We start from the raw sequence: 26,702 nt of genomic DNA on the forward strand, positions 1-26,702 counted from the left end.
CTATCTCTCAGACTTGACCTTGTAGCGCAGGACGAGGTAAGTGGCCAGTCGTAGGATGATGAAGAAAACGCCCAGAACGATGAAATCCATGTAGAGTTTTGCATCTTCAACGTCGAGCAGCTGCAGAACCTCTTCAGGCTGCTGGAACTTGCAAACCTTCCCTGGACACGCCAGCTCCGAGCGGTTCATCCCGTAGATGGACAGGATCACCCCTTCAAAGCCATACCTGCAGGAGAGACCGCCGACAGAAACCCAAGCTGAATTGTGATCGGCCAGGAGCCCGTTGTCAGGTTTTCTGTTGCATGTCCAGTAAAATGCAAAAACACATGATTACACACTGTCAAGACCAAGCTGGAATGTTCTTTCCCAGAGTTTATTAAAACACACAGACACCTGTGTGTGAAAGCGGCGCTTAAAGACTCATACCGTGACTTTTTTACCTTAAAGCTGGGGGAGGTAATGTTGGGGAGCTAGCAAGATGTGAAAGTGGCGCCCGGTCTTGACCCCTCCCCCTGCATTGGCCCCTCCCCTTGTCATGGCCCCTCCCCCGTATAGGCTCCTCCCCATCTGGTTCCGCTCCTTGCGTGATCCAAGGCTTTTTTTATTCACAGCTTTTCCATCTTCTCTTTCTCGGCTGTTTAGCAGGAGGAGGCAAATAGACCGAGCCGGGTCGGAAAATCCTTCCTGCATTTTCTCAGCCATGTTTGCGTTCCGAGTTTCTTCTTCACTACTTTGTATTTTCATCCTAACACACTGTTTATATGCAGGGTGTGGCGATCAGGTATGCTGCTGGAGGGGGAGGAGGGGAGCCGGGAGAAGAAGTTACGAAATATAAGAAATGAACAACTCCATTTGGGTCGGAACGTTTGGATTGGTCAGAGTTTTTACAGATTTACAGTAAACTGAGGGGTCTAACTATATTTCTTATTGTTCATGATTACAGAATGTATAGACTACTATCAGGACGAGGAACCGCTTCACCCAGAGGAACATGGCTCTAAACAACATTACCTACATCAGCTTTAAAACTCTGCGTCCCAGAATTGTTCGATGACACAGTGACATCTATCATGTCCATATCTACATCCACTGCTGCCCCGCAGCTGAGAAACCGACACTATGCAACTTTTACATCTAGGATGCAACGTGACGTTTCGCTTCACGGTAAAATAAGGAACTGGCTGTTTTGAAGACGCAACGTCTCTGATTCAGCAAAGAAATGCAAGAAAGTTAAAAGAGAGAAAGAGACAATACAAGAGCCCTTTAACTTGTTTTGAAATGTTTCTAGTTTGGAAGGACCATTTTTGTTTACTGACTTTTAAATAAAAGAACCTCCACTCTCCAAACTCCCTTTGGCATTTTATTCCTTAGCAGCAATAAGAAATGAGCTGGAATCAAAAGAACCCTGTGTAACGTGTGTGTATAGCATGTATGAAACATGAAATTCATGATAAGTGAAAATAAACTGATTCAAATGTGAACCACAATCGCGAAACATGGAATTCATGTAATTCACAGGAAAACAGGGGAAACCGCACATGTGCATGTAGCGCATGTGGTTTTTCTGTAAGGACATTTGTAGGTTAGATTTTGCTGTTATGGAGCAGGATCTATAAAATTCATTGATACAGAAAAACTTTGATCCAAATCAGCAGTTTTATCTGTGTTCTTTATTGACTAATAATTGTGTTTTTATGGCTTTTACATCCTCTTCATAAAATGTAAACTGTCTGAACCGACGGATGTTATCACCATGGAGACAGTTGGTAAGATACTGTGAGTGCTGAATTGATATAGAACATGGTAGTGTTGGTGTACAGCAACATGCTGCATTCACCTGCACTTGGACATCTGAGATTTATGAAGTAAATGTCAGTTTACATCAAGCAGCAACCTCTGCTTCCAACGTGCCAAAAACTGCAGTTCCCCCTTCATCCACTAGGGGCTCCGAAACACAGCAAATCCCAATAGACTCCCATGTTAAAAAGACCAACTTCACAGCAGGAATAAACATGTTTACAGTAGAAATAAACATGTTTACAGCAGAAATAAACATGTTTACATCAGAAATAAACATGCTACTGCCTGGTGCAAAAATCTATTTTTGGTTTAATAGGTCAGGCAACATGGCAACATGGGTGGAGTGAATTTTTTTCTAACTTCTCCGTTTAGACGTAATTTCCTCTAAAAATTCGGTACAATTAAGGGCATGTCCTTTTGATTGACAGGTATCTGATCTCCCGCTTCAAGAAAGAGGAATGTAAACAACGGTTTTTAGCCGGTTCACAGTGTGACTTAGCTTTAGTCCGTTTACCACCATTAGCTGGTTAGCTCTTGTTAGCTCCAATTAGCTCAGTTAGCTCTTAGCTGCAGGCAGTTCAGAGTTCACTAGATGTCAATCATCCACCCCCACACTCACAGCCCCCTTCCAGCTCTACCTCTTTGCCCATATTTGTCATTTCTAGGAGAAACGATGTGCATGACGCTGCCAAGATGGCGATGATAGGGACCGCCCAATGAGCTTTAATTCAGCTGTTCAGAAACCTACTGGTGATGTCACGGAGGCTCCGCCCATTTCTTTTACGTACAGTTTCTGGTTTACACTGAATGTCAGAATTTGATTGTCTGTTCCTGTAGTAGCACCTGGGGGCCAGTCAGATTTTAGGGGGTGGCCTGTGTGTAATTGATACCACATGAAAACCAAATATGGAAACCTGTTCATTTGGTTGTTCTTGTTAGCTTTAGACCAAAGTACACACCTGACGTAGGACACATAGGAGCTCCACTGCAGATACTTGGGGATTGTGTCAAAGTTTACAAAGAATCCAGAGAAAAGCAGCACAGGGATGGCCGTGACTGGTCCAACAAACGTGGCCACCTGTGGGATGTTGCAGAGGACAACATAAACAAGTCTTATATGTGCACTATAAGTTAAGGAGTCCTGTACAGAAGATATCAAATGGTAGTACCTGTAGTGATGTGGAAGCAGCCCCAACTAGCAGGCCTAAGGACTGGGCTACCAGGGCAGTACAGATGGACAGGGCAAGGAAGAGTAGGTAGCGGGTGGCCTCCGGAGGCTGCTCTGTCATCCAGTACACGATGCTGCAGTACATGATGGGGCAGATAACCTACAACATCATTAATAATGTGTGAATAGATTTATCAGCAAAAAAAATCACAAAGCACAGAAGTCACCTCTTGTCATGTCATTTTCCATCCATCCTCTATACCCGTCCATTCCACAGCAGGAACTTTGTGACAAATGAGTTACAATGATAAATCTGTATTGCTGGTGCAGATCAATCCACGTGGACTGTCTGCCATTTTCATAGTGGCAATTGTGTATCAGTAACATGTAATTCTGATGAGAACCAGGTTAATTTTTTGCTCCAAACTGCTTATTGCTCAACAATGTCAAAGAACATGTTGTTCTTGGTTGTTCTGACAGCAGTTAAAAAAAACCTTCAGTGGAATGTGAATTAAAGTTCTTTAATTCACAAAGATCTAGGTCCAGGTCTACATAGAGTCCCTGTCTGAGACCTCCAGGTCTACAGAGAGTCTCTGTCTGAGACCTCCAGGTCTACATAGAGTCCCTGTCTGATTCCTTAAGGGTTACATAGAGTTGAACACACCGTTTCGCTGCAGGCAGGTGACGTACTTAGTCATTTATAACCGTCCCACATTGCTGCAGCATTCACAATAATTCTGGTTATTGCCAAAGCCAACGCATAACTAGCATGAAAAACTACTTAACTTAAAGATTGGCAGATAAGATACGTCTATCGGTAACTGTGGGCTTCTGTCTGACATTGTGAGTCCACATCTCCATTCTGCTGCCTGCAAACAGCAGCAGATACCAGGTTGCCACCACTAACGTGGCGCCGCAGCAACAAACAAAATGGCCGTTGGATAACTCTTTATGTTCTGTCACATCTGCATTGTAAGCAGCACAGTAATAGTAATTAGTCATCTTTGCTGGAGTCACATTTTTCTTTAAAAGGTATTTTAATAGAATAATTTTACTGCTTAATACTTTATACTTTAACTTGAGTGAATCTGTAAAGAAGAAGCTCTAATCTTTCTCTGCTCAACCCCCCCCCCCCCCCCCCTTTTATATTTTCTGGAATGAGTTAGCATTAGCTACCATAAGCTAATCAGACCACTATTAATTTTCTGTGGAGAATTTAGTTAGCATTAGCTACCATAAGCTATTCAGACCACTATTTATTTTCTGTGGAAGAAATGGTAAGCACTAGTTACCATAAGCTAATTAGACCACTATTCACTTTCTGTAAAGGAATGAGTTAGCATTGCAAGCCAAAGTTTGTGGTGAACAAGTTCTTGGTTTCTGCCAGTTCCAGATACCAGACAGCTATAATTCTCCAATTCAACCAGGTAAATCTTCCTTGGCTAAAGTAGAAAGATCTACAAATTTTGAAGAAATCAAGTGTGTGAAGTCACACTTAAACTGTGGAAATACTGACAGCGACCTACATCTTACTGCATAAGCCAATATCCAATTTCCACACAATTCCAGATAAAATGCTGTGTTTACACCAGTGTAAGCAGACTGGCTGATGGACACAAGGCTGCTTGGCCTGAGCCAGCTGTCTCTATCTAGAGCAGAAATGTGATCTGCAGCAGTTCTGCTGCTGTAGCTCAAACACATCAATCCTAAACATATTTTCTGTGTTTATCTGAGCTTTTCTGACACAACTTCCTCTCACCTTCTCTGTCCTCTGACCTGTATGTTGTTCTTATGGTGTCTTATATTGTAGTTATATCAAACTGGAAGAGGAAGGAGCTTTCTCTCTGGATCAGGAATAATATCATGTCCCTTATGGAGAAGTTCAACTGTCTTGGGGTCTTGTTTATTAGTAAAGGAAGAATGGAATGGGAGGTCTACAGGGTCTGGAGTGATGTGGACTCTGCACCTGTTTGTCATGGTGATGAAAGAAGCACAGGATTTACTGGTCCATCTATGTTCCTACCCTCACCAGTGATTCCCATGCTGCAGTTATAGACCAACGGAATAAGATCAACTGGCCAAAATGAGCTTCCGCTTCAGGATGTTTGGTTTCTCCCTTGGAGATAGGGTGAGAAGCTCGGTCATCCACGAGTAAAGTCACTGCTCCCCCACATTGAGAGCTGGATGAGGTGGATCGGACATCTGGTTATGATGCCACCTGGACACCTTTCTGGTGGGATCTTCTGGGCATGTCCCACCAGGAGGAGACCCCGGGAAAGACCAAGCAGCAACGTCCAGCGGTTAAAAGTGAAGCCTATGCATAAAACTGCAGTTCCCCCTTCATCCACTAGGGGCTGCAAAACAGAGCAAATCTCCATAGACTCCCATGTTAAAAAGACCAACTTCACAACAGAAATGAACATGCTTACAACCTCGTCCAAAAAACATTTAATAGGTTTAATAGGTGAGATTTACCTTCATGACAACTTTTCTTCTAACTCCTCCATTTAGTACTAATTTAATCTTGAAATTTGGCATAATTAGGGGCACGTCCTTTTGCTTGACAGGTACCAATTATTCTGCTTCAAGAAGGAGGAATGAAGAACAACGGCAGTTTTTAGCCAGTTAACTGTGTGACTAGCTTTAGCCCGCGTACCTCCATTAGCTGATTAGCTCCGGGTTAGCTTGGATAGCTCTTAGTAGAGATGGGTCGATGAAGTCTTGCGAAGCTTTTGAGGCTTCTATTTGATTGTACTGAAAAAAGAGTCAAAGCTTCAAAGCCTTATAAAATAGACCATACTGGTGGTCAGCTGTAGTTATTACAGGCACAGATCTTCTAATAAATTCTCCAACCTGATTTAACTTCCAACACAAACAGTTCAGTCAGTCTCAGCTGTCTTTATTCTGAGGGGTCATCATCTCTATACATTCTGTCTTCTCAGTGTGTTAGTTTAGGCTCAACGAATTGTCCTGTTATTCATTAGATTTTAGAACATGATTTAGATACAGCCTGTGTGCTGTGAAACAAGATGACAATGTCAAAATTAGTTTATTGGGATATATGATGGTTTGGGAAAAGTGCTGATGCATCTCAGTGGGAATTTCTGAGAACAATCTTAAATTTCGTTCACATACTTTTTCCTGATTTCTGAATGATGGATAGAACAGCCTCAGTCAGCAACACCCTGAACATCATGAAATTTTATATTTTAATATTAACTAATCTTATGTTGTCAGTTATCCTAGCCGATGTCACAGAGAGATATTTAGCAATACCATGTAATACTAAATACAATACTACATTTACAATTATACTAAGTACTATGTAATCTAATAGTATTTAATTTTTTGCCATATTATTATCCCCCTTTCTTTGTGGGTGACACAAGGTGGAATCTTTCCCATACATGTTATTGTTTTCTTCCACTAGAAGTCTCCATACCGAAGGTTTTCTCTCTCCGCAGAGAGAGCATCTTGATGCTCTCTCTGCCTGTAAAGCGGCGAGCAGGAGGGAACACCTGGTGTTTCTCATTCCGATAGATGACGCAGTACCGCCAATGCTTTGAATCAGTTATATAATTTCCGGTGTCTCGTTGGGCCGTACGAAGAGTCACGTTATCGGTCACGTGACGGCAGAGCTTTCACAAAGGCTTCAAAGCAGCGTTTCAACCAAGTCAGTCTCGTTTGAAGAAAACAGGCTTCGGTGCTTCCGTTTCAAACATCCCATCTCTAGCTGTTAGCTACATGCAGGTCGGAGATTGCTAGATGTCAATCATCCATGACACATTCACAGCCCCCTCTTACCTCTTTGCCCATTTTTGTATTTTCCGGTAGAGACGACATGTGTGAAGCTGCCAAGATGGCGATGGTAGGAACCGCCCACCAAGCTGCAACTCAGCTTTTTAGAAACCTACAGATGAGGCTCCACCCATCTTTATTATATAAAGTTATTGGGAAGATCCAGGATGCGGTGAAGAGACTATCTCTCTCAACTAGCCTGGGAACACCGCTAAATTCCCCCAGATTGTATGCAAGAAGAGGCCGAGGAGAGGGAAGTCTGGACCTCTCTATTCGGGTTACTGTCCCACAATCAAACCCAGATAAACAACATCCATGGATGGATGGATGGATGGAAGGATGGATGGATGGATGGATGGATGGATGGAAGGATGGATGGATGGAAGGATGGAAGGATGGATGGAAGGATGGATGGATGGATGGATGGATGGAAGGATGGATGGATGGAAGGATGGATGGATGGATGGATGGATGGATGGATGGATGAATGGATGGAAGGATGAATGGATGGATGGATGGATGGAAGGATGGATGGATGGATGGGTGGATGAAAGGATGGAAGGATGATGGATGAATGGATGGATGGATGGATGGATGGAAGGATGGATGGATGGATGGAGGGATGGATGGAAGGATGGATGGATGGATGGATGGATGGATGAATGGATGGAAGGATGATGGATGAATGGATGGATGGATGGATGGATGGACGGATGGATGGATGGATGGATGGATGAATGGATGGAAGGATGATGGATGGATGGATGGATGGACAGATGGATGGAAGGATGGATGGATGGATGGATGGACAGATGGATGGAAGGATGGATGGATGGATGGATGGATGGAGGGGTGGATGGACGGATGGATGGAAGGATGGATGGATGGATGGACGGATGGATGGACGGATGGATGGAAGGATGATGGATGAATGGATGGATGGATGGATGGACGGATGGATGGATGGATGGATGGATGGATGAATGGATGGAAGGATGATGGATGGATGGATGGATGGATGGATGGATGGACAGATGGATGGAAGGATGGATGGATGGATGGATGGACAGATGGATGGAAGGATGGATGGATGGATGGATGGATGGAGGGGTGGATGGACGGATGGATGGAAGGATGGATGGATGGATGGACGGATGGATGGAAGGATGGATGGATGGATGGATGGATGGATGGATGGAAGGATGATGGATGAATGGGTGGATGGATGGATGGATGGACGGATGGATGGATGGATGGATGGAGGGGTGGATGGATGGACGGATGGACGGACGGATGGATGGTAGTTATTTTGTGTAACATGTTGGCAGGGTTGCCACAGAGCCAGCTCACCTGGAACGGGATGTCAGCCATGGTTTTGGCCAGGTAGTAGGCTTTTAGGCTGTACCAGTAGTTAAGATGCTCCCTCAGGAACACAGACATCTCCAGAGGAACTGCCAGATGGAGCATTAGATGTTTACATACAAAACAGACACGGTGAAACTGGACCTCAATGATGATTGTCTTTAGAATAAACCGGACAGATAATCATGATGATACTCACAGGTTAAAACAGTTGGCATGAGCGCCCCAAACATGAGGAAGAGCATAGAGAAGAAGAGAAATCCAGTGTTGTTAAAGACCTTGCTGGCATCATTGCCAATGTTCAGATAGAGCAAACCTATCAACACACCTATGGAGATGTGGGAGATCAGTCTGAGGTGCGTCAAAACCTGTAATCAGAGGAAAAGCAGAGGGGTGTTCCAGTCTCAGCTGATGTTTTATCTCAGATCTGAATCAGTGTTATTGTCACCGACCTGATCTCGGCATATCGTTATGAGGGTTCGCTCGAAGAGGATGCCGAACTGTGTGAGTGTACTTGTGGCAAAAGTATGGCTCTCCATGTGCCCGGCATTCTGAAGAGGATGGAAGGCCATGCTGTTATCATCATCATCATTATCATCATTGTTTAAACCATAAAGAGCAACGTAACAGGGCTCCCAGGGCTGAAAGTTAACCAGTACAGTCCGGTACTGCATACTAGTAAGAGATTCAGTGGCGGTACACAGTACAGGAAGACGGGTGAACGGTTCTTTCAGATCCAGTCACAACCGCACTCTGGGTCACAAAAGAGATCTGCAGCAAACTACCTTGTTAAAAATTAATTTGAACTCATTCTGGATGGTTTTTAAGCATTTTTTCAAGGCACCTCTACTCTACTATCCATTGATTTTTTTTGGATCTTCTCACTGAACAACTTCAGAAACCAGAACCACAGATCCAGAGAAGAAACACGATGCTGTTCAGAATCAATTTACATTTTGTTTTAATAAAGTAAATGAAGAAACAACGCTGTGACCCTACGCTGAAGTATATACACACATTTAATCTGTGTCCGCTAAGCGCACCCAACCTGACGCAGACACCATGTCTGTAATATCTTTCAGCATCAGGACATCCATAAGGACTGCGTGAATGTTGTAGATATTTTCTTTCTTGTGTGTTCTCAGCAACATAACATCGTAATCTCAGACTTACCACAGAGCACTTTGTTGCACAAACTGACATGCCGTTGGCGTCACAATGGTTCTTCTTCTCTTCTAACGCACACATCCCACCTTGGACAGCCTCAAATAGCACTGGGTTCAGGTCTCCATATTCTCCTGATGCCACCTCAATGACTGAATCAGAAGCAGAAACAGTCAGAAAATAGAAAATTAAACCAACCGGAGTATATTCCGACTCAGCTTCAAGGGGGAATAAATGTGAACCTACTGAAGTCGGCAGGGTTGTGATAAGTAGGACAGTAGAGGCCAAGAGTCTTCAGGTAGGGGATGAGGTAAGGGACCGTGCCTTTGTAGATGCACTGACCCTGACTGAGGATGTAAAGCTGTGGAAGAAAGAGACAGACGCTGTGTTTCAATTTCAGTTTTTTTGCAAAATAAAAGCAATTTTTCTATCATTTCAACAAAGTACCATTGCAATTTGCAGGTATTTCCTTTGAATGATCTTTCGTGCAAAAACCAATAAGACATAATTGTGTCATAGTGTTGTTTAAAGGTTTTCCACCTGCTGTGGAGGATTTGATGCAACTTTCAAAAACACTCCTCCCTCATTTCTCTTTCTAATTGATTGTAAAACTCTGCATTTTGCTGTTGTTTGCTATCGAGAATGGAGGTTTTATTCTTCTCTATAATTATTTCTAAAAAGATTTCTGTCCATACATACCACGTAATGTACCATACCATACCCTGCACAACTGGAAATATGTGATCCTCTATGTCATAGAGGTCTATGTCATATCCAAAAGTCATTACACTTTTTGCTATATTACGAAACCACCTCAAAAATCCCCTCATGAGAACGTAAAAGATTTAAGCTTGTTCCATCTTCAACGAGAAGCGAGAACTTTTTTTCTTGTTCTCGAGGCCCTGAGGAAAAAATGACGTCATTTTGTTCTCGCGGATGCGTTTGAAGACAGTTCTCGACACATCGGGCTGCCAGAACTTTTTTCTTGCGGGGCTCCAAGAAGTAGCGTGTGATTGGTCGGACATCTGGGGTGGGCGTGGTTAACACGGAGAAAGCATGACGCGGAGCTGCTGCTTCAGTGTTTTTACTGTTGCAGGTAAAACGGATTGTTTTGATAAAACAGCTGATCGAGGTGGTGAGAAAATAAGAACAGTTTTACATGTGGCATTAAAACACTCAGACCCAGCCGCGTGCACGACCCGCCCCGCCACGGACAAAGCTGCTCGTTAAATATGAAACTAGAAAAGCACTCGGAGAGCGAAAACGTCCGCCAAGCACAATGTTAAAGAATCCTTTTGAAATATTCCTGGATCCAAACGGTGATCCTGATCACCACCAGAATTTAATCAGTTCATCTTTTTACATTTCCAACAACTCTTGAAATTTGAATAAAAATCCGTCCGTAACCTTTTGAGTTATCTTGAGCACAAAGACGGCCGGAAAAAAAAGACATGACCTCCTTGGTGGAGGTAACAACCGGGTTCATTGCACATAAAGCAGACATCGCCCCCCCCAGTGATCCCTCCCCGCTGCAGACCTGCTTCCCCTGGAGGAAGGATGGACCTGATGCAGAAGACGTTTTTTCTTGTTCTTGCAGCCTCGAGAGCAGGAACTCAGTTCTTGCTTCTCGTGGAGTATAGAACAAGCTTCAGCAACATTTGAGTGGTTTTTCCAGTTGTAGGTGCTATTCTAGGGGTGATAGAAACACAGCTAGAGAAAAGTCACAAAAACTTCCATCCATCCATCTATCCATCCATCCATCCGTCAATCCATCCATCCATCCATCCATCCATCCATCCGTCAATCTATCCATCCATCTGTCAATCCATCCATCCATCCATCCATCCATCCATCTATCCATCCATCCGTCAATCCATCCATCCATCTATCCATCCATCCATCCGTCAATCCATCCATCCGTCAATCCATCCATCCATCCGTCAATCCATCCATCCATCCATCCGTCAATCCATCCATCCGTCAATCCATCCATCCATCCATCAATCCATCCATCCATCCATCAATCCATCCATCCATCCATCCATCCGTCAATCTATCCATCCATCTGTCAATCCATCCATCCATCCATCTATCCATCCATCCGTCAATCCATCCATCCATCTATCCATCCATCCATCCGTCAATCCATCCATCCATCCATCCGTCAATCCATCCATCCATCCGTCAATCCATCCATCCATCCGTCAATCCATCCATCCATCCATCCATCCATCCATCTATCCATCCATCCATCCATCCATCCATCCATCCGTCAATCCATCCATACATCCATCCGTCAATCCATCCATCCATCCATCCATCCATCCATCCGTCAATCCATCCATCCATCCATCCATCCATCCATCCATCTATCCATCCATCCATCCATCCATCCATCAATCCATCCATCCATCAATCCATCCATCCATCCATCCATCCATCCATCCGTCAATCCATCCAGTCAGCCAGCCAGCTGACACACACCTTGTCAAACATCTCAAACAGCTTGGCGCTGGGTTGATGAATGGTGCAGATGATTGTCCGTCCTCCCAGAGCCAGAGATCGCATTATGGACACCACCTGGTAGCATGACACGCTGTCTAAGCCACTGAAACCCATAAGAGACAGAAAAAAGACACAATAGTTCCACTTTACTAAAACTTTCCTGTACAGTCATGGTCTGGACCATTCTTTCATTCACTTATACTGCAGAGATCTGAGCACACAACATTTTAGATAGATGTTAAAATAATGAATTTTGATAAATGGAGCAACCATTTCCCCACATCATCAATGTTTACAGGTAAAAGCAGAAGGTTAATGAAGAAACAAATAAATCTGATGAGAAACAATATACATTATAACTTTTACCTAAATTTTCTGCCACATTTGATTCATGCTACGTTTTGTCTCTTCAGGATGAGAAGATACTTAAAGGAGGGTTAGGGTTAGGGTTAGGGTTAGGAAAAACACGTTGCTGGTCTGATGAGTCTCCATTTCAGCTCCACATTCACATGGTAGGATCTGCTGGAAACATCATGACAACATGGATCCATCCTGCCGTCAGGATCAAGAGGATCTCCCTCCAAGACCATGTCCATCTCTTTCTGAGCACAGTGTAGCATCTTCTGATGGAAACTTCCAGCAGGATGATGCACCATGTCACAAAGCTCACATCATCTCCACCATGACGATGAGTTCACTGTCCTCCAACGGCCTCCACAGTCACCAGATCTACATCCAACAGAGCAGCTTTGGGATGTGGTGGAAAGGGAGGTTCTCATCATGATGAGGTAGAACGGGAGATTCTCATGGGGATGTGGTGGAACGGGAGATTCTCATCATGATGAGGTGGAACGGGAGATTCTCATCATGATGAGGTGGAACAGGAGATTCTCATGGTGATGAGGTGGAACGGGAGATTCTCATGGTGATGAGGTGGAACAGGAGATTCTCATGGTGATGAGGTGGAACGGGAGATTCTCATGGTGATGAGGTGGAACGGGAGATTCTTATGGCGATGAGGTGGAACGGGAGATTCTCATGATGAGGTGGAACAGGAGATTCTTATGGTGATGAGGTGGAACGGGAGATTCTCATGGTGATGAGGTGGAACAGGAGATTCTCATGGTGATGAGGTGGAACGGGAGATTCTCATGGTGATGAGGTGGAACGGGAGATTCTTATGGTGATGAGGTGGAACGGGAGATTCTCATGGTGATGAGGTGGAACGGGAGATTCTCATGGTGATGAGGTGGAACGGAAGATTCTCATGGTGATGAGGTGGAACGGGAGATTCTCATCATGATGAGGTGGAACGGGAAATTCTCATGGTGATGAGGTGGAACGGGAGATTCTCATGGTGATGAGGTGGAACGGGAGATTCTCATCATGATGAGGTGGAACGGGAGATTCTCATGGTGATGAGGTGGAACGGGAGATTCTCATGGTGATGAGGTGGAACGGGAGATTCTCATGGTGATGAGGTGGAACAGGAGATTCTTATGGTGATGTGGTGGAACAGGAGATTCTCATCATGATGAGGTGGAACGGGAGATTCTCATCATGATGAGGTGGAACGGGAGATTCTCATGGTGATGAGGTGGAACAGGAGATTCTTATGGTGATGTGGTGGAACAGGAGATTCTTATGGTGATGAGGTGGAACGGGAGATTCTCATGGTGATGAGGTGGAACGGGAGATTCTCATGGTGATGAGGTGGAACGGGAGATTCTCATGGTGATGAGGTGGAACGGGAGATTCTCATGGTGATGAGGTGGAACAGGAGATTCTTATGGTGATGTGGTGGAACAGGAGATTCTCATCATGATGAGGTGGAACGGGAGATTCTCATGATGAGGTGGAACAGGAGATTCTTATGGTGATGAGGTGGAACGGGAGATTCTCATGGTGATGAGGTGGAACAGGAGATTCTCATGGTGATGAGGTGGAACGGGAGATTCTCATGGTGATGAGGTGGAACGGGAGATTCTTATGGCGATGAGGTGGAACGGGAGATTCTCATGGTGATGAGGTGGAACGGGAGATTCTCATGGTGATGAGGTGGAACGGAAGATTCTCATGGTGATGAGGTGGAACGGGAGATTCTCATGGTGATGAGGTGGAACGGGAGATTCTCATGGTGATGAGGTGGAACGGAAGATTCTCATCATGATGAGGTGGAACGGGAGATTCTCATGGTGATGAGGTGGAACAGGAGATTCTCATGGTGATGAGGTGGAACGGAAGATTCTCATGGTGATGAGGTGGAACGGGAGATTCTCATGGTGATGAGGTGGAACGGGAGATTCTCATGGTGATGAGGTGGAACAGGAGATTCTTATGGTGATGTGGTGGAACAGGAGATTCTCATCATGATGAGGTGGAACGGGAGATTCTCATGATGAGGTGGAACAGGAGATTCTTATGGTGATGAGGTGGAACGGGAGATTCTCATGGTGATGAGGTGGAACAGGAGATTCTCATGGTGATGAGGTGGAACGGGAGATTCTCATGGTGATGAGGTGGAACGGGAGATTCTTATGGCGATGAGGTGGAACGGGAGATTCTCATGGTGATGAGGTGGAACGGGAGATTCTCATGGTGATGAGGTGGAACGGAAGATTCTCATGGTGATGAGGTGGAACGGGAGATTCTCATGGTGATGAGGTGGAACGGGAGATTCTCATGGTGATGAGGTGGAACGGAAGATTCTCATCATGATGAGGTGGAACGGGAGATTCTCATGGTGATGAGGTGGAACAGGAGATTCTCATGGTGATGAGGTGGAACGGGAGATTCTCATGGTGATGAGGTGGAACGGAAGATTCTCATGGTGATGAGGTGGAACGGGAGATTCTCATGGTGATGAGGTGGAACGGGAGATTCTCATGGTGATGAGGTGGAACGGAAGATTCTCATCATGATGAGGTGGAACGGGAGATTCTCATGGTGATGAGGTGGAACAGGAGATTCTCATGGTGATGAGGTGGAACGGGAGATTCTCATGGTGATGTGCAACAACTGTATGCATCTTTATCTTAATATGGTGCAAAATCCCTGGGGAATGTTTCCACATTGTTCACAACTAGAACTGAAAAGGGGTCCAACTCAGAACTAGAAGGTGGTCCTGATGAAGAGGACGATGAGTGTTTTTTTAAAAGGATGTTTTAGTTCTCTATGCTGCATTCTCTCTGTCTGACTGCTTGTAATTACCAGATTTTCCCTTGATTGTGCGATTTCTTGCACCACATGTGCAGCATCACAAACTCATTATAAATATGTCTCCAGGCCAGTAACACATCTGGAGACATCATTATTATCATCTTTTCCTTTAAACACACCAGCAGTCATTTACTTACTGATTCTCTGAACCAGATTTTTTACATCATGAACCATCTGAACCAGTCTGGACGTTACCTGCAGACACTCAGCTTGTCTCACCTGGTGGGCTCGTCGAAGAACATGACCGGAGGATTATTGACCAGTTCCAGTGCGATGGCCAGACGTTTACACTGACCACCCGACAGAGAGCTGGTCCGGGTGTGAGCACAGTCCAGGAGTCCCAGAGCCGTCAGGATCTCGTTCACCTGAACAGGAAACAGGACACGGTGGCAGCAGGGGCCATCAAACAGCAAATAAAGATAACGTAAAAATATATAGAAATGGAAAAATGAGGTTGATTAGAGCTGCAAAAGGTGGAGGTCTTCATAATCACTCTGACATGTAATAATCCCCACCTTTTTTATGACAACTGTAGCTAAAAACAGGAACATTAGAGTCTTAAATTACAAAAACAAAATAAACAACAAATAAAACTACAATGGGGCTGCACGGTGTAGCGGTTAGCACTGGCCTCACAGCAAGAAGGTTTCTGGTTCAATCCTTGGCTGGGGCGTTGGCGCAAGGTTTGGGGCAGTGCCTTTTCTGTGTGGAGTCTTTATGTTCTCCCTGTGTATGCGTAGGTTCTGGGTACTCTGGCTTCCTCCCACTATCCAAAGACATGCATGTTAGGTTAATTGGTTGTTCTCTCTGTGTGACCCTGTGATTGACTGGTGAGCTGTCCAGGATGTACCCTGCCTTTCACCCAAAGACTACTGGGATAGGCTCCAGCTTCCCTGCAACCCTTCATTGGATTAAGCGGTTAGGATAATGAATGAATAAAACTACAATGTTTCTTTTTCTGAGGTAGTTATGTCATTTTGTAGATTGAATTGAGCAGATTGGTGTGCTGTTAGCCTGAAAGTTGAATTACAGTAACTCAATTTTGACATGAAAGTCTCTTCAGCTTGAACATGACGCCCTACGAGGATAGCGAAAAGGCTGCTTTCATTTGGCATCTCACATTTCAGCCTCAGTAGAAAACCTGGTGGGAGTTTCTTTTGGGTCTTTATGAGTCCTGGTGTCCTGATGCTTCCATACATTTTCCATCTCGGTCTCTTCTTCGCTGTGTTTCCTGTATTTGCATCATCTTACAAACATCTTGAGAATGGTCAATTACATTTACGTACAAGTTGATATGTGACTAAGACCTTGTGTAGAACCGTGGCTCATTTCCATCAGTCATTATTCTATCAATTATCGACCCAGAGCTGTGTAGGAAAACACGTCACGTCCCACTGGTGTGGTCCAGAAGTCTGATGGAACCAGTCCAGACACAATCCAACAGGAGAAAATGCGCTTGCTTAAATGCAACTTAAAAGTCAATGGAAGTTGTAGCCACATTGTTCTACGGAAGCCCAGAAAGGCCACAATCAAATGTTTTAATTTCCGTAGTTGTTATCTGAAGATAACAAGCTAATTTTCTTCATATCTGGAAATAACGAAGACGATCATTTATCTTGTTATCTGGAGAAAAGGAGATGATTATGATGGGCTCAGACTTACTGTATTACACCTGATTTCACTGGCAACTTGGGGGAGGGGCTGCAGTCATGGGGGTCGATGTGTGATGCTGGTTGGACGGTACTGGAGCATCCCAGTACAGAACAGCTCTGTGATGCTGTGCCCCTTGCCCCCCTCCCCACAGCTCCTTCCTGAACACTGCCAGCCCTGCAGAGCTCCTTCACAGAGAGGCTGCAGCAGCTGAAGCATGAAGGAGCTGCAGGTCTTTGATACCTGCAGCAGTAAAATTGGAAACCAGCACTGCTCCCAATACACCACTAACACCCAAAAAAAACAGTATAGTCTGTCTGTGAGGAGTTTGCATGTTGTACCCGTGTTTGCAGAGTTATCTCCCGGTTTCGTCTCCCAGTCCAAGCACATGTTGGGCTGATTGGAGACTATAAATTCTCCCTCAGACACGTTAATGTGGACATCAGTTTCAAATGTTTTTATACATTGTCCTCATACCTCCATGTATCTTTTACGTTATCATGGTTTTTAAGTTGGTTCATTCACTAGTGGGCAGCACTGAGCCCAGAGTTTAGTAGCGGTAATGCACCGCTATTGTTTACAGCTGCCCAGAAACACCAGAAAAAGAATAAAACCACAAAGGTATTTTTCTGTTCTCATCTTCTTCTGGTGCATTTGGTGGTTTCTGTGTCGTTGTCTTCCTGGTTTTATCTGTAGACTGTATATAGAGATGGACGTAGCCTCCATGATGTCACCCGTAGGTTTCTGAAGAGCTGAATTGAAGCTCGGTGGGCGGTTCCTACCATCACCATCTTGGCAGGGGCATGCGTGTCGTCTCACCCGGAAAACACAAATATGGGCAAAGAGGTGGAGCTGAGAGGGGGGCTGTGAGCGTCATGGTGGATGATTGACATCCAGCGAACTTCAAACTTTCTGTAGCTAAGAGCTAACCGAGCTAACCCAGAGATAACAGCTAACGGAGGTAAGCAGGCTAAAGCTAAGTCACGTTATTAACCGGCTAAAAACCGCGGATGTTCTACATTCTTCTGACTTAAAGCGGGAGATCAAGTACCTGTCATTCAAAAGAACACGCCCCTAAATATGCCGAACTTTGAGATTAAATTACTTTTAAATGGGCGCGTTAGAAAAAAAATTCACTTCCCCCACAGTTGTCATGAAGGTAAACCTGCCCTATTAAACCTAAAATGTTTTTTGAACCAGACTGTAAACATGTTTATTCCTGCTGTAAACATGTTTATTTCTGCTGTGAACATGTTTATTCCTGCTGTGAAGTTGGTTTTTTTTAACATGGGAGTCTATGGGGATTTGCTCTGTTTTGCAGCCCCTAGTGGATGAAGGGGGAACTGCAGTTTTATGCACCTCCACATAGGCTTGACTTTTTACCACCAAAGGCTCCGTACATGTTTATGGGTGTTTCTCAATTCAGTGTCTGCGCACTTCGAAGTGTGGATTCGTCGGCTGCATGCGTCATCGTGGCGCGACAAGTGCTGTCCCAATTCAGAGGCTCCTTCGAATCCATCCTTCAAATCCGCACTTCGTTTGGCTCCAGATTAGCTTAAAACAAAGGATACAAGAGAAGTATCCTTTGCACCCTCTCCTATCCCAGAATCCATTGCGTTCCTGATATGAAATAATGAGCAGCAGAGAGCTGGTGTAGGTACTACGCCAGCAAGACCGTTTATTTATTCATTTTTATGTATATACACACACATATTTGTGTCCAATAACCACAAATTAATTTCATTCCAGTCGTCCTCAGATGTCTTCGCCAGCTTTCATTAAAGAAAAAGGCTGAATTTATTACAGTCACTCAGATAACTGGAGATTGAAATAATGAACAATAATTTAAAATATGCTAAATTATAATCCAGTGATATAAGACACTGTTTTGTCATTTAATAGAGTTAAAGAAAAAAAAAAACAATCGATCCTGGACTTATTAGAGCATTTTACTGATGAACAGTGGGACAAAATACCTGTAAACAGGTATAAAAGGCTGACTGGGGGGAACAGAAAACATCTGACTGGAGTGAAAATAAAGGATTTAAAAAGAAATAAATAAAATAAAATTATAAAATAAAAAAAAAAAATAAAAAAAAATATATATATACATATATATATATATATATATATATATATATATATATATATATATATATATATATATATATATATATATATATATACACACATATATAATTAGTTTGAGTGTGATGTAACATGTTTTATCATATTGGTTTGGTTTTTAAAAAATATTTCTATTGCACCAGAATTAGAAAATAATGTCATGGTTTTCATAACACTTTTATTTATTATTACTATTGTCAATTTCAGCTTATTTCCCAGGCAGCTGTTTTCTCCCTCTTTAATGGGAGGGTATGAATACATATGAGGACAACTGTATATGTGTCTAACAAGGATTATTTTCCACTGAAGTTAACGTCAGCTTGACAGGATGAGCTGTAAGCCAGAGGAGAGATCGTCTAAACCGCCTCATGTTGCTCATTTACACACAAAGGAAAATGACAATAAATCAAAGTTAAATTACTTGCACCATTTTCTGTCATTTTAAAACTATTTTTGTGTCTTTTTGTGGAAGAATGGGATCAGTAATTAGATAAACTTGTCATATGTAGTTGCCAGGCAACGGAGGACTGGAGCACTATGGGTAAATCTTGTACATTAGAGAGGCCGTCTCATTTTATTGGCAGTAAGCGAACTTCAGTGTGTGCAGACCACAAAGAACACTTCGTAGCCTACGCAGTCTGCGCACTTGGAAGTGTGCAGACCCTGAATTGAGAAAAACCCCATGTCCGTTCAGGTCTATGGTTTTATCCCTTTGCTGGTTATGTGTCAGCTCTACAACTCAACACTGCCCCCATGTGCTTTTCAGTGGTATTGCACCATTGTCTGCATCATGTGACGGATAGCTGAGCTCCATGAAAACGGACCAAGGTATGCATGTAATCGAAGCAGGATGGACAAAACGTCTGTCTGCATATCCGTCTTCTGCGTCAAGCATGAATGGACCCTTAGAGAACCAGGTTCTGTGATGGACCAGAAACAGATTCAGTGACCCTGCATTTGATTATCACCTTGAGATAAAGTCTCTTTATTCAAAATAACGAGATAAATTCTCTTGTTACCACGAGAAAACGCTGAAGCACAACTGCTGTCAGCATGAAAAGGTCGTCTTCTCTCCAAATGCTGTTTGGTTCCTGTAAGTTTCATGTTTTATACCATTTTCTCACCCAGGAAAGGAAAATAAACAAACCTAAAACAGAATGAAGAAAAAGCGTGGTGATGAAACTGATCAGGAAGTTCTGCAGAATTTGGTTAAATATTGACGAGAGCGCCCAGAGAGAAAACCAGGAGGGAGAAACATCTTCCACATGTACCAATCGCCAACAAACACAAAGAAGAAACTTCTTCCTAAATAACATAATGTATGAAAATGTTCTGAAAACTGAAAATGATCAACAAGAGAAACATCAGAGCCTCGTGCCTGCAGAGCAAACCTGGAACATTTCATCCAACACGGACAGAAATTTTCCTCCACATCTGCGTTCCATCGGCTGGTTTAGGTTAAATGACATAAATTACATTTAAAACATAACATGTATTCTGCATGGTGTGAATAGTTTTACTCACCAGTTCTTTTTTCACATCCATACTTTCATTCAGCTTTAAGTTGGCTGAAACCTGCAGCAGAGAATCAGTTAACAGCAGAAGGAACGATCTGCCAGACAGACGAGGCAGAACTGGACTGAAGAGCTCACCATCATGGCCTCTCTGGCGGTGAGGTGAGGCAGCAGGATGTCTTCCTGCATGATGTAGCAGGACATTTTCCTGAACGTCCTCAGGTCCCTGGGTTTCCCATTTACCAGGATCTGACCCTTCATCCCTGCTTCCCTGAGCAACAAGAACACACACACACTGAGCAAATAACCAAACACACACAACTTCTGCTGCATGCGTCGATCAGGGTAACCTGTCTGTGTCTCACCTGTATCCAGCCAGGATGTTCATTAAAGTGGACTTCCCGGCCCCAGAAGGCCCCATGATCCCTATCAGCTCCCTGCTGCAGAACCTTCCAGAAAGGCACTTCAGTAAAGCTTTAAAACCTGGAAACAGAGATGTGGGCTTGAAACTACTCAACAAGACAGGAAACTCTATCTGTATTATCTATAACATTATTATTGCTATTAATATTTTTATTTATTTTTTATTGAACCTTTATTTTACCAAGTAAAAACAATTGAGAACAACTTTGTTTACAATGATGACCTGACTAGAGGCCTGAACAAACAAAACAAAGACAAAAACAGACAAAAGAAGGTCAAATGAGGCCAATGAAGAATTATTATTACTGTACATTCATGTGTTTGTCTTGTTGTCATGGCAAGTTTTTACCAGTCACCGTTGGGCTTTAAGTCTGTCTTTGTACACCCTCCACACTGATCTTTATTAAAACTCTTGACACAATCACCTGCATGTAACATTTGCTAATTGTAAATATGCCTAATTTTAAGTTTCTTTTAAAAAAGAAACTTTGGTTTGATTTTATCTGTTCCACAAGTACTTATAAATAATCATAAATATGAGCGTTTAAAAAAATGAAAAAGGAGATTTTCATTTTCCTAAATATTTCCTAAAATAGAAATGCATCCATGTCATCAAATTGCATCTGAGTCAGAGGGCTTTGATCCCAACTCAGAGGGTTTTAGTACAAAGTCAGAGGATGTTTGTCCAAAGTTATGGTTTTTTTGTTCCAAGTCAGAAGGTTTTTGTCCCAAGTCAGAGGGTTTTTGTCCCAAGTTAGAAGGTTTTTGTCCCAAGTCAGAGGGTTGTTGTCCCAAGTCAGAGGGTTTTTGTTCCAAGTCAGATGGTTTTTGTCGCAAGTCAGAAGGTTTTTGTCCCAAGTCAGAGGGTTTTTGTCCCAAGTCAGAAGGTTTTTGTCCAAAGTCAGAATGTTTTTGTCCCAAGTCAGAGGGTTTTTTGTCCAAAGTCAGAGGGTTTTAGTACAAAGTCAGAGGGTTTTTGTCCCAAGTCAGAGGGTTTTTGTTCCAGGTCAGAGGGTTTTTGTTCCAGGTCAGAGGGTTTTTGTTCCAAGTCAGAGGGTTTTTGTCCCAAGTCAGAGGGTTTTTGTTCCAGGTCAGAGGGCTTTTGTTCCAAGTCAGAGGGTTTTTGTCCCAAGTCAGAGGGTTTTTGTCCCAAGTCAGAGGGTTTTTGTCCCAAGTCAGAGGGTTTTTGTTCCAAGTCAGAGGGTTTTTGTCCCAAGTCAGAGGGTTTTGGTCCCAAGTCAGAGGGTTTTTGTTCCAAGTCAGAGGGTTTTTTGTCCAAAGTCAGAGGGTTTTAGTACAAAGTCAGAGGGTTTTTGTCCCAAGTCAGAGGGTTTTTGTTCCAGGTCAGAGGGTTTTTGTTCCAGGTCAGAGGGTTTTTGTTCCAAGTCAGAGGGTTTTTGTCCCAAGTCAGAGGGTTTTTGTTCCAGGTCAGAGGGTTTTTGTTCCAAGTCAGAGGGTTTTTGTCCCAAGTCAGAGGGTTTTTGTCCCAAGTCAGAGGGTTTTTGTTCCAAGTCAGAGGGTTTTTGTCCCAAGTCAGAGGGTTTTTTGTCCAAAGTCAGAGGGTTTTAGTACAAAGTCAGAGGGTTTTTGTCCCAAGTCAGAGGGTTTTTGTTCCAGGTCAGAGGGTTTTTGTTCCAGGTCAGAGGGTTTTTGTTCCAAGTCAGAGGGTTTTTGTCCCAGGTCAGAGGGTTTTTGTTCCAGGTCAGAGGGTTTTTGTTCCAAGTCAGAGGGTTTTTGTTCCAAGTCAGAAGGTTTTTGTCCCAAGTCAGAGGGTTTTTGTTCCAAGTCAGAAGGTTTTTGTCAGAAGTCAGAGGGTTTTTGTTCCAAGTTAGAGGGTTTTTGTTCCAAGTCAGAAGGTTTTTGTTCCAGGTCAGAGGGTTTTTGTCCCAAGTCAGAAGGTTTTTGTCCCAAGTCAGAGGATTTTTTGTCCAAAGTCAGAGGGTTTTTTGTCCAAAGTCAGAGGGTTTTAGTACAAAATCAGACGGTTTTTTGACCAAAGTCAGAGGGTTTTACTACCAAGTCAGAGGGTTTTTTGTCCAAAGTCAAAGGGTTTTAGTACAAAGTCAGAGGATGTTTGTCCAAATTTAGGGGTTTTTTGTTCAAAGTCAGAAGGTTTTTGTCCCAAGTCAGAGGGTTTTTTGTCCAAAGTCAGAGGGTTTTAGTACAAAGTCAGAGGGTTTTTTGTCCAAAGTCAGAGGGTTTTAGTACAAAGTCAGAGGGTTTTTTGTCCCAAGTCAGAGGGTTTTTGTTCCAGGTCAGAGGGTTTTTGTTCCAAGTCAGAGGGTTTTAGTACCAAGTCAGAGGGTTTTTTGTCCAAAGTCAAAGGGTTTTAGTACAAAGTCAGAGGATGTCTGTCCAAAGTTAGGGGTTTTTTGTTCAAAGTCAGAAGGTTTTTGTCCCAAGTCAGAGGGTTTTTAGTCCAAAGTCAGAGGGTTTTAGTACAAAGTCAGAGGGTTTTTTGACCAAAGTCAGAGGGTTTTAGTACCAAGTCAGAGGGTTTTTTGACCAAAGTCAGAGGGTTTTAGTACCAAGTCAGAGGGTTTTTTGTCCAAAGTCAAAGGGTTTTTGTCCAAAGTCAAAGGGTTTTAGTACAAAGTCAGAGGATGTTTGTCCAAAGTTAGGGGTTTTTTGTTCAAAGTCAGAAGGTTTTTGTCCCAAGTCAGAGGGTTTTTTGTCCAAAGTCAGAGGGTTTTTAGTCCAAAGTCAGAGGGTTTTAGTACAAAGTCAGAGGGTTTTTTGTCCAAAGTCAGAGGGTTTTTTGTCCAAAGTCAGAGGGTTTTAGTACAAAGTCAGAGGGTTTTTTGACCAAAGTCAGAGGGTTTTTGTCCCAAGTCAGAGGGTTTTTTGACCAAAGTCAGAGGGTTTTTGTCCCAAGTCAGAGGGTTTTTTGTCCAAAGTCAGAGGGTTTTACTACCAAGTCAGAGGGTTTTTTGTCTAAAGTCAAAGGGTTTTAGTACAAAGTCAGAGGATGTTTGTCCAAAGTTAGGGGTTTTTTGTTCAAAGTCAGAAGGTTTTTGTCCCAAGTCAGAGGGTTTTTTGTCCAAAGTCAGAGGGTTTTTAGTCCAAAGTCAGAGGGTTTTAGTACAAAGTCAGAGGGTTTTTTGTCCAAAGTCAGAGGGTTTTTTGTCCAAAGTCAGAGGGTTTTAGTACAAAGTCAGAGGGTTTTTTGACCAAAGTCAGAGGGTTTTTGTCCCAAGTCAGAGGGTTTTTTGACCAAAGTCAGAGGGTTTTTGTCCCAAGTCAGAGGGTTTTTTGTCCAAAGTCAGAGGGTTTTAGTACCAAGTCAGAGGGTTTTTTGACCAAAGTCAGAGGGTTTTTGTCCCAAGTCAGAGGGTTTTTTGTCCAAAGTCAGAGGGTTTTAGTACCAAGTCAGAGGGTTTTTTGTCTAAAGTCAAAGGGTTTTAGTACAAAGTCAGAGGATGTTTGTCCAAAGTTAGGGGTTTTTTGTTCAAAGTCAGAATGTCTTTGTCCCAAGTCAGAGGGTTTTTTGTCCAAAGTCAGAAGGTTTTTGTCCCAAGTCAGAGGGTTTTTGTCCCAAGTCAGAAGGTTTTTGACAGTCTAGACGAACCACAAGGCCACTGTATTCATGTTTGGATTTCAGATCAGAAATGTTTGGATAAAATGGCTGAAAAGCTCATCAGTGACGAATGTGAATTTAGTAAAGACGCCACACGTTGAAGCAGGATGTGGTAACTTAAATAACAATCACCCTCAAGATTTCGACAGTCTACATATCCTGCCAACTAAAAACTGACAATAATGGTCATAAATAGAGCGGAGTTTACAAAACCTGACCAATCACAGACATGGAGAAACCCTGCAGAGCAGCGACTTCACCATGGAGGAAAGAACTGAACACGTCATCCAGACCAATAGAAATACTGGAAGTATTGTTGACTCTTTGTAAAACTACCTAAAAAATATTTATTGATCAGAAAGCTGGATGATCAGTCAGTTTGATTTTATTCCAGCCATGATGTTTGGGGAAGAGCTTCCTCAGTTACTTCCTGTCATGCTCCATCAGGTCTTCTGAGCAAGTCAAGAACAAGAACAGGAACAAACTCCACAGCTCAGGTACGAAGCTTTATTTCTTCACGCTGTCGTATGGATGACATCAACAGAGTATATTTCATATTCTCTTCATCCAATCAGTCAGCAAATGTAGCACAGTGCATCCAATGAAAATCTCAACCTTTTAAGAATAAAACCAGGTAAGTTGTTCAGTGTAAGTTAGCATAGTGATTTATCCTGGTGTAATGGAAACCAGCGTTGTTAGCCCTGGTTAACCCTGATATTAGCTGGTCAAGGTAAAATGTCCAGATGGACGTCCTTCCTGGTTCTGGTTCTAGTTCCTCTTCATTGTCCCCTCGTGCAGCTGAGGATGGAGGCTTGAATCAAAGGGAAGGTTTGGTCCAATCCGCTGGTTTTTTCAGTTCGGTATCATCGTGTTTATATGGACTCAGTTATTATAAACTGAACTGATGTGGATCAGCCATGGTTTTGCTGGTTTAGTTTTGATTGGACTGAATTGGACAGTAACTGTAAATGTGTATAGAGATGACTTTGTCCTGCATTGGTGATGTATAAATAAAGCCGGGTTGAACTGAATCTATGCCAGAAACATATATTTATGTTTTCATCTAACAGTACAATAATAAAATACATAAAATACATAAAACTAAACTGTGGTTTTCTGGTGAAAGCTACCGATGATGTCATGGCCTCAGATAACAGACTCCTGTCTGGTCTGGTCCTGCTGGATTAGCCACTAAGAATCAGAGACTTTAACTTATCATTGGGATTAAAGGAGCTAAAAACTTGGATTAAATCTTTATTTAACCTGGTTTAAGTCCCATTCATCTGATAGATTCCACTTTGTTCATGTAAACGTATAAATTTTCTTTTCACAACCGAGCAGGTCCTGGAGTTCCTCAGAGTTCTGGACAGATACCTTTCACATCATGCATGCTTCATTCGGTGGAAGTTAGCTGCATTATGAAAGTATTTGATATACTTGACTAAAGGACGAGTATACACATCATGGTTTACCTCTCCTCCTCCAGCATGGACCCTCTTGAATCGTGTAGGAGACGTTAGTGAACTCCAGATCCACCGCTGAGCGTTTGGGTAGGTGGGAGAAGCGCTGTGCGTCGGTGATTTGGTTCGCTACCGTCTTCAGGTGGGCTAACATGGATGGATCCTGCTGATGCTGAGGTAACGACTGGCTGCCTCCATTACACATGACGACCTCCTCCATGGCGATACTCACAGAATCCACTTCCAAAGCCTTATTGTCCATTTTAGCTCACTGAGAAAAAGCAGGAAAAAGATGAAGGTCAGTCATTATTCATCCTCTGCTGGCATTTCATTTCACACACACACTGCTGGGTTCGGTGCTGAGGAAGCTGAAAGTTGCTTCAGAAAAGTTCTTCATTTGACCCTGAAATGATAAAACAGCAGAAGATGAGGTAGAAAGCAGTTTTCTACTGCTGCCAGAAAAGGAAAATGATTTACAGTACCATACTGTTGGTGACCTTTTCCTCTTATTAAAACAGCAGATAAATAGATTAAGGCAACACAACAAGTGTGTTTGGGCACGCTAAGATCACAAATAGCAGCAAACCAGACAAACATTTTAATCTTCATGATGTTCAGTTTGTTCTTCCAAACAATATGCGACCAACAACTTCCCCTGTTTCATGGTTTGAAGGTTGTCCAGATTATTGTTGATGCACTGAAAAGCTCATTCAGGTCAGGATACTGTTCAGCTTCCAGAGACGTGGTCTAAGAGGGTGTTTGTAGTCAGTATTAAAGGTCCAGCGTGTGAGAACTACTGACACCTAGTGGTAAACATGGGCATAGCACATCGTCAATGACGCCATCAGTGGCCAAACTTCTTCCAGACATGCAGATGTTGTCACATCAACAACTTACATATGGGAGTGAGGACAACACAAGTAAAAGCCCAGACA

The 26,702-nt window shown here is 43.1% G+C and overlaps 1 protein-coding gene across 1 annotated transcript; it reads right to left on the reverse strand.

Moving 5' to 3' along the window:
• LOC306760902 (ATP-binding cassette sub-family G member 4-like) lies at nt 1–26,029 on the reverse strand (the record flags this gene model as incomplete). The annotated part of the gene is made up of 14 exons (XM_079246948.1): nt 1–226; nt 2,760–2,878; nt 2,970–3,128; nt 8,117–8,217; nt 8,328–8,496; nt 8,581–8,679; nt 9,302–9,444; nt 9,539–9,653; nt 11,777–11,900; nt 15,236–15,381; nt 20,318–20,368; nt 20,446–20,578; nt 20,673–20,790; nt 25,780–26,029. The coding sequence occupies 14 exons, from the start codon at nt 26,027–26,029 to the stop codon at nt 1–3; spliced, it is 1,953 nt and encodes a 650-aa protein (XP_079103074.1).
• Nucleotides 26,030–26,702: the final 673 nt, after the last annotated feature.

This window comes from Telmatherina bonti (assembly GCF_933228915.1).
Source record: "Telmatherina bonti genome assembly, chromosome: 9".
In the NCBI taxonomy this organism is placed as follows: Eukaryota; Metazoa; Chordata; class Actinopteri; order Atheriniformes; family Telmatherinidae; genus Telmatherina; species Telmatherina bonti.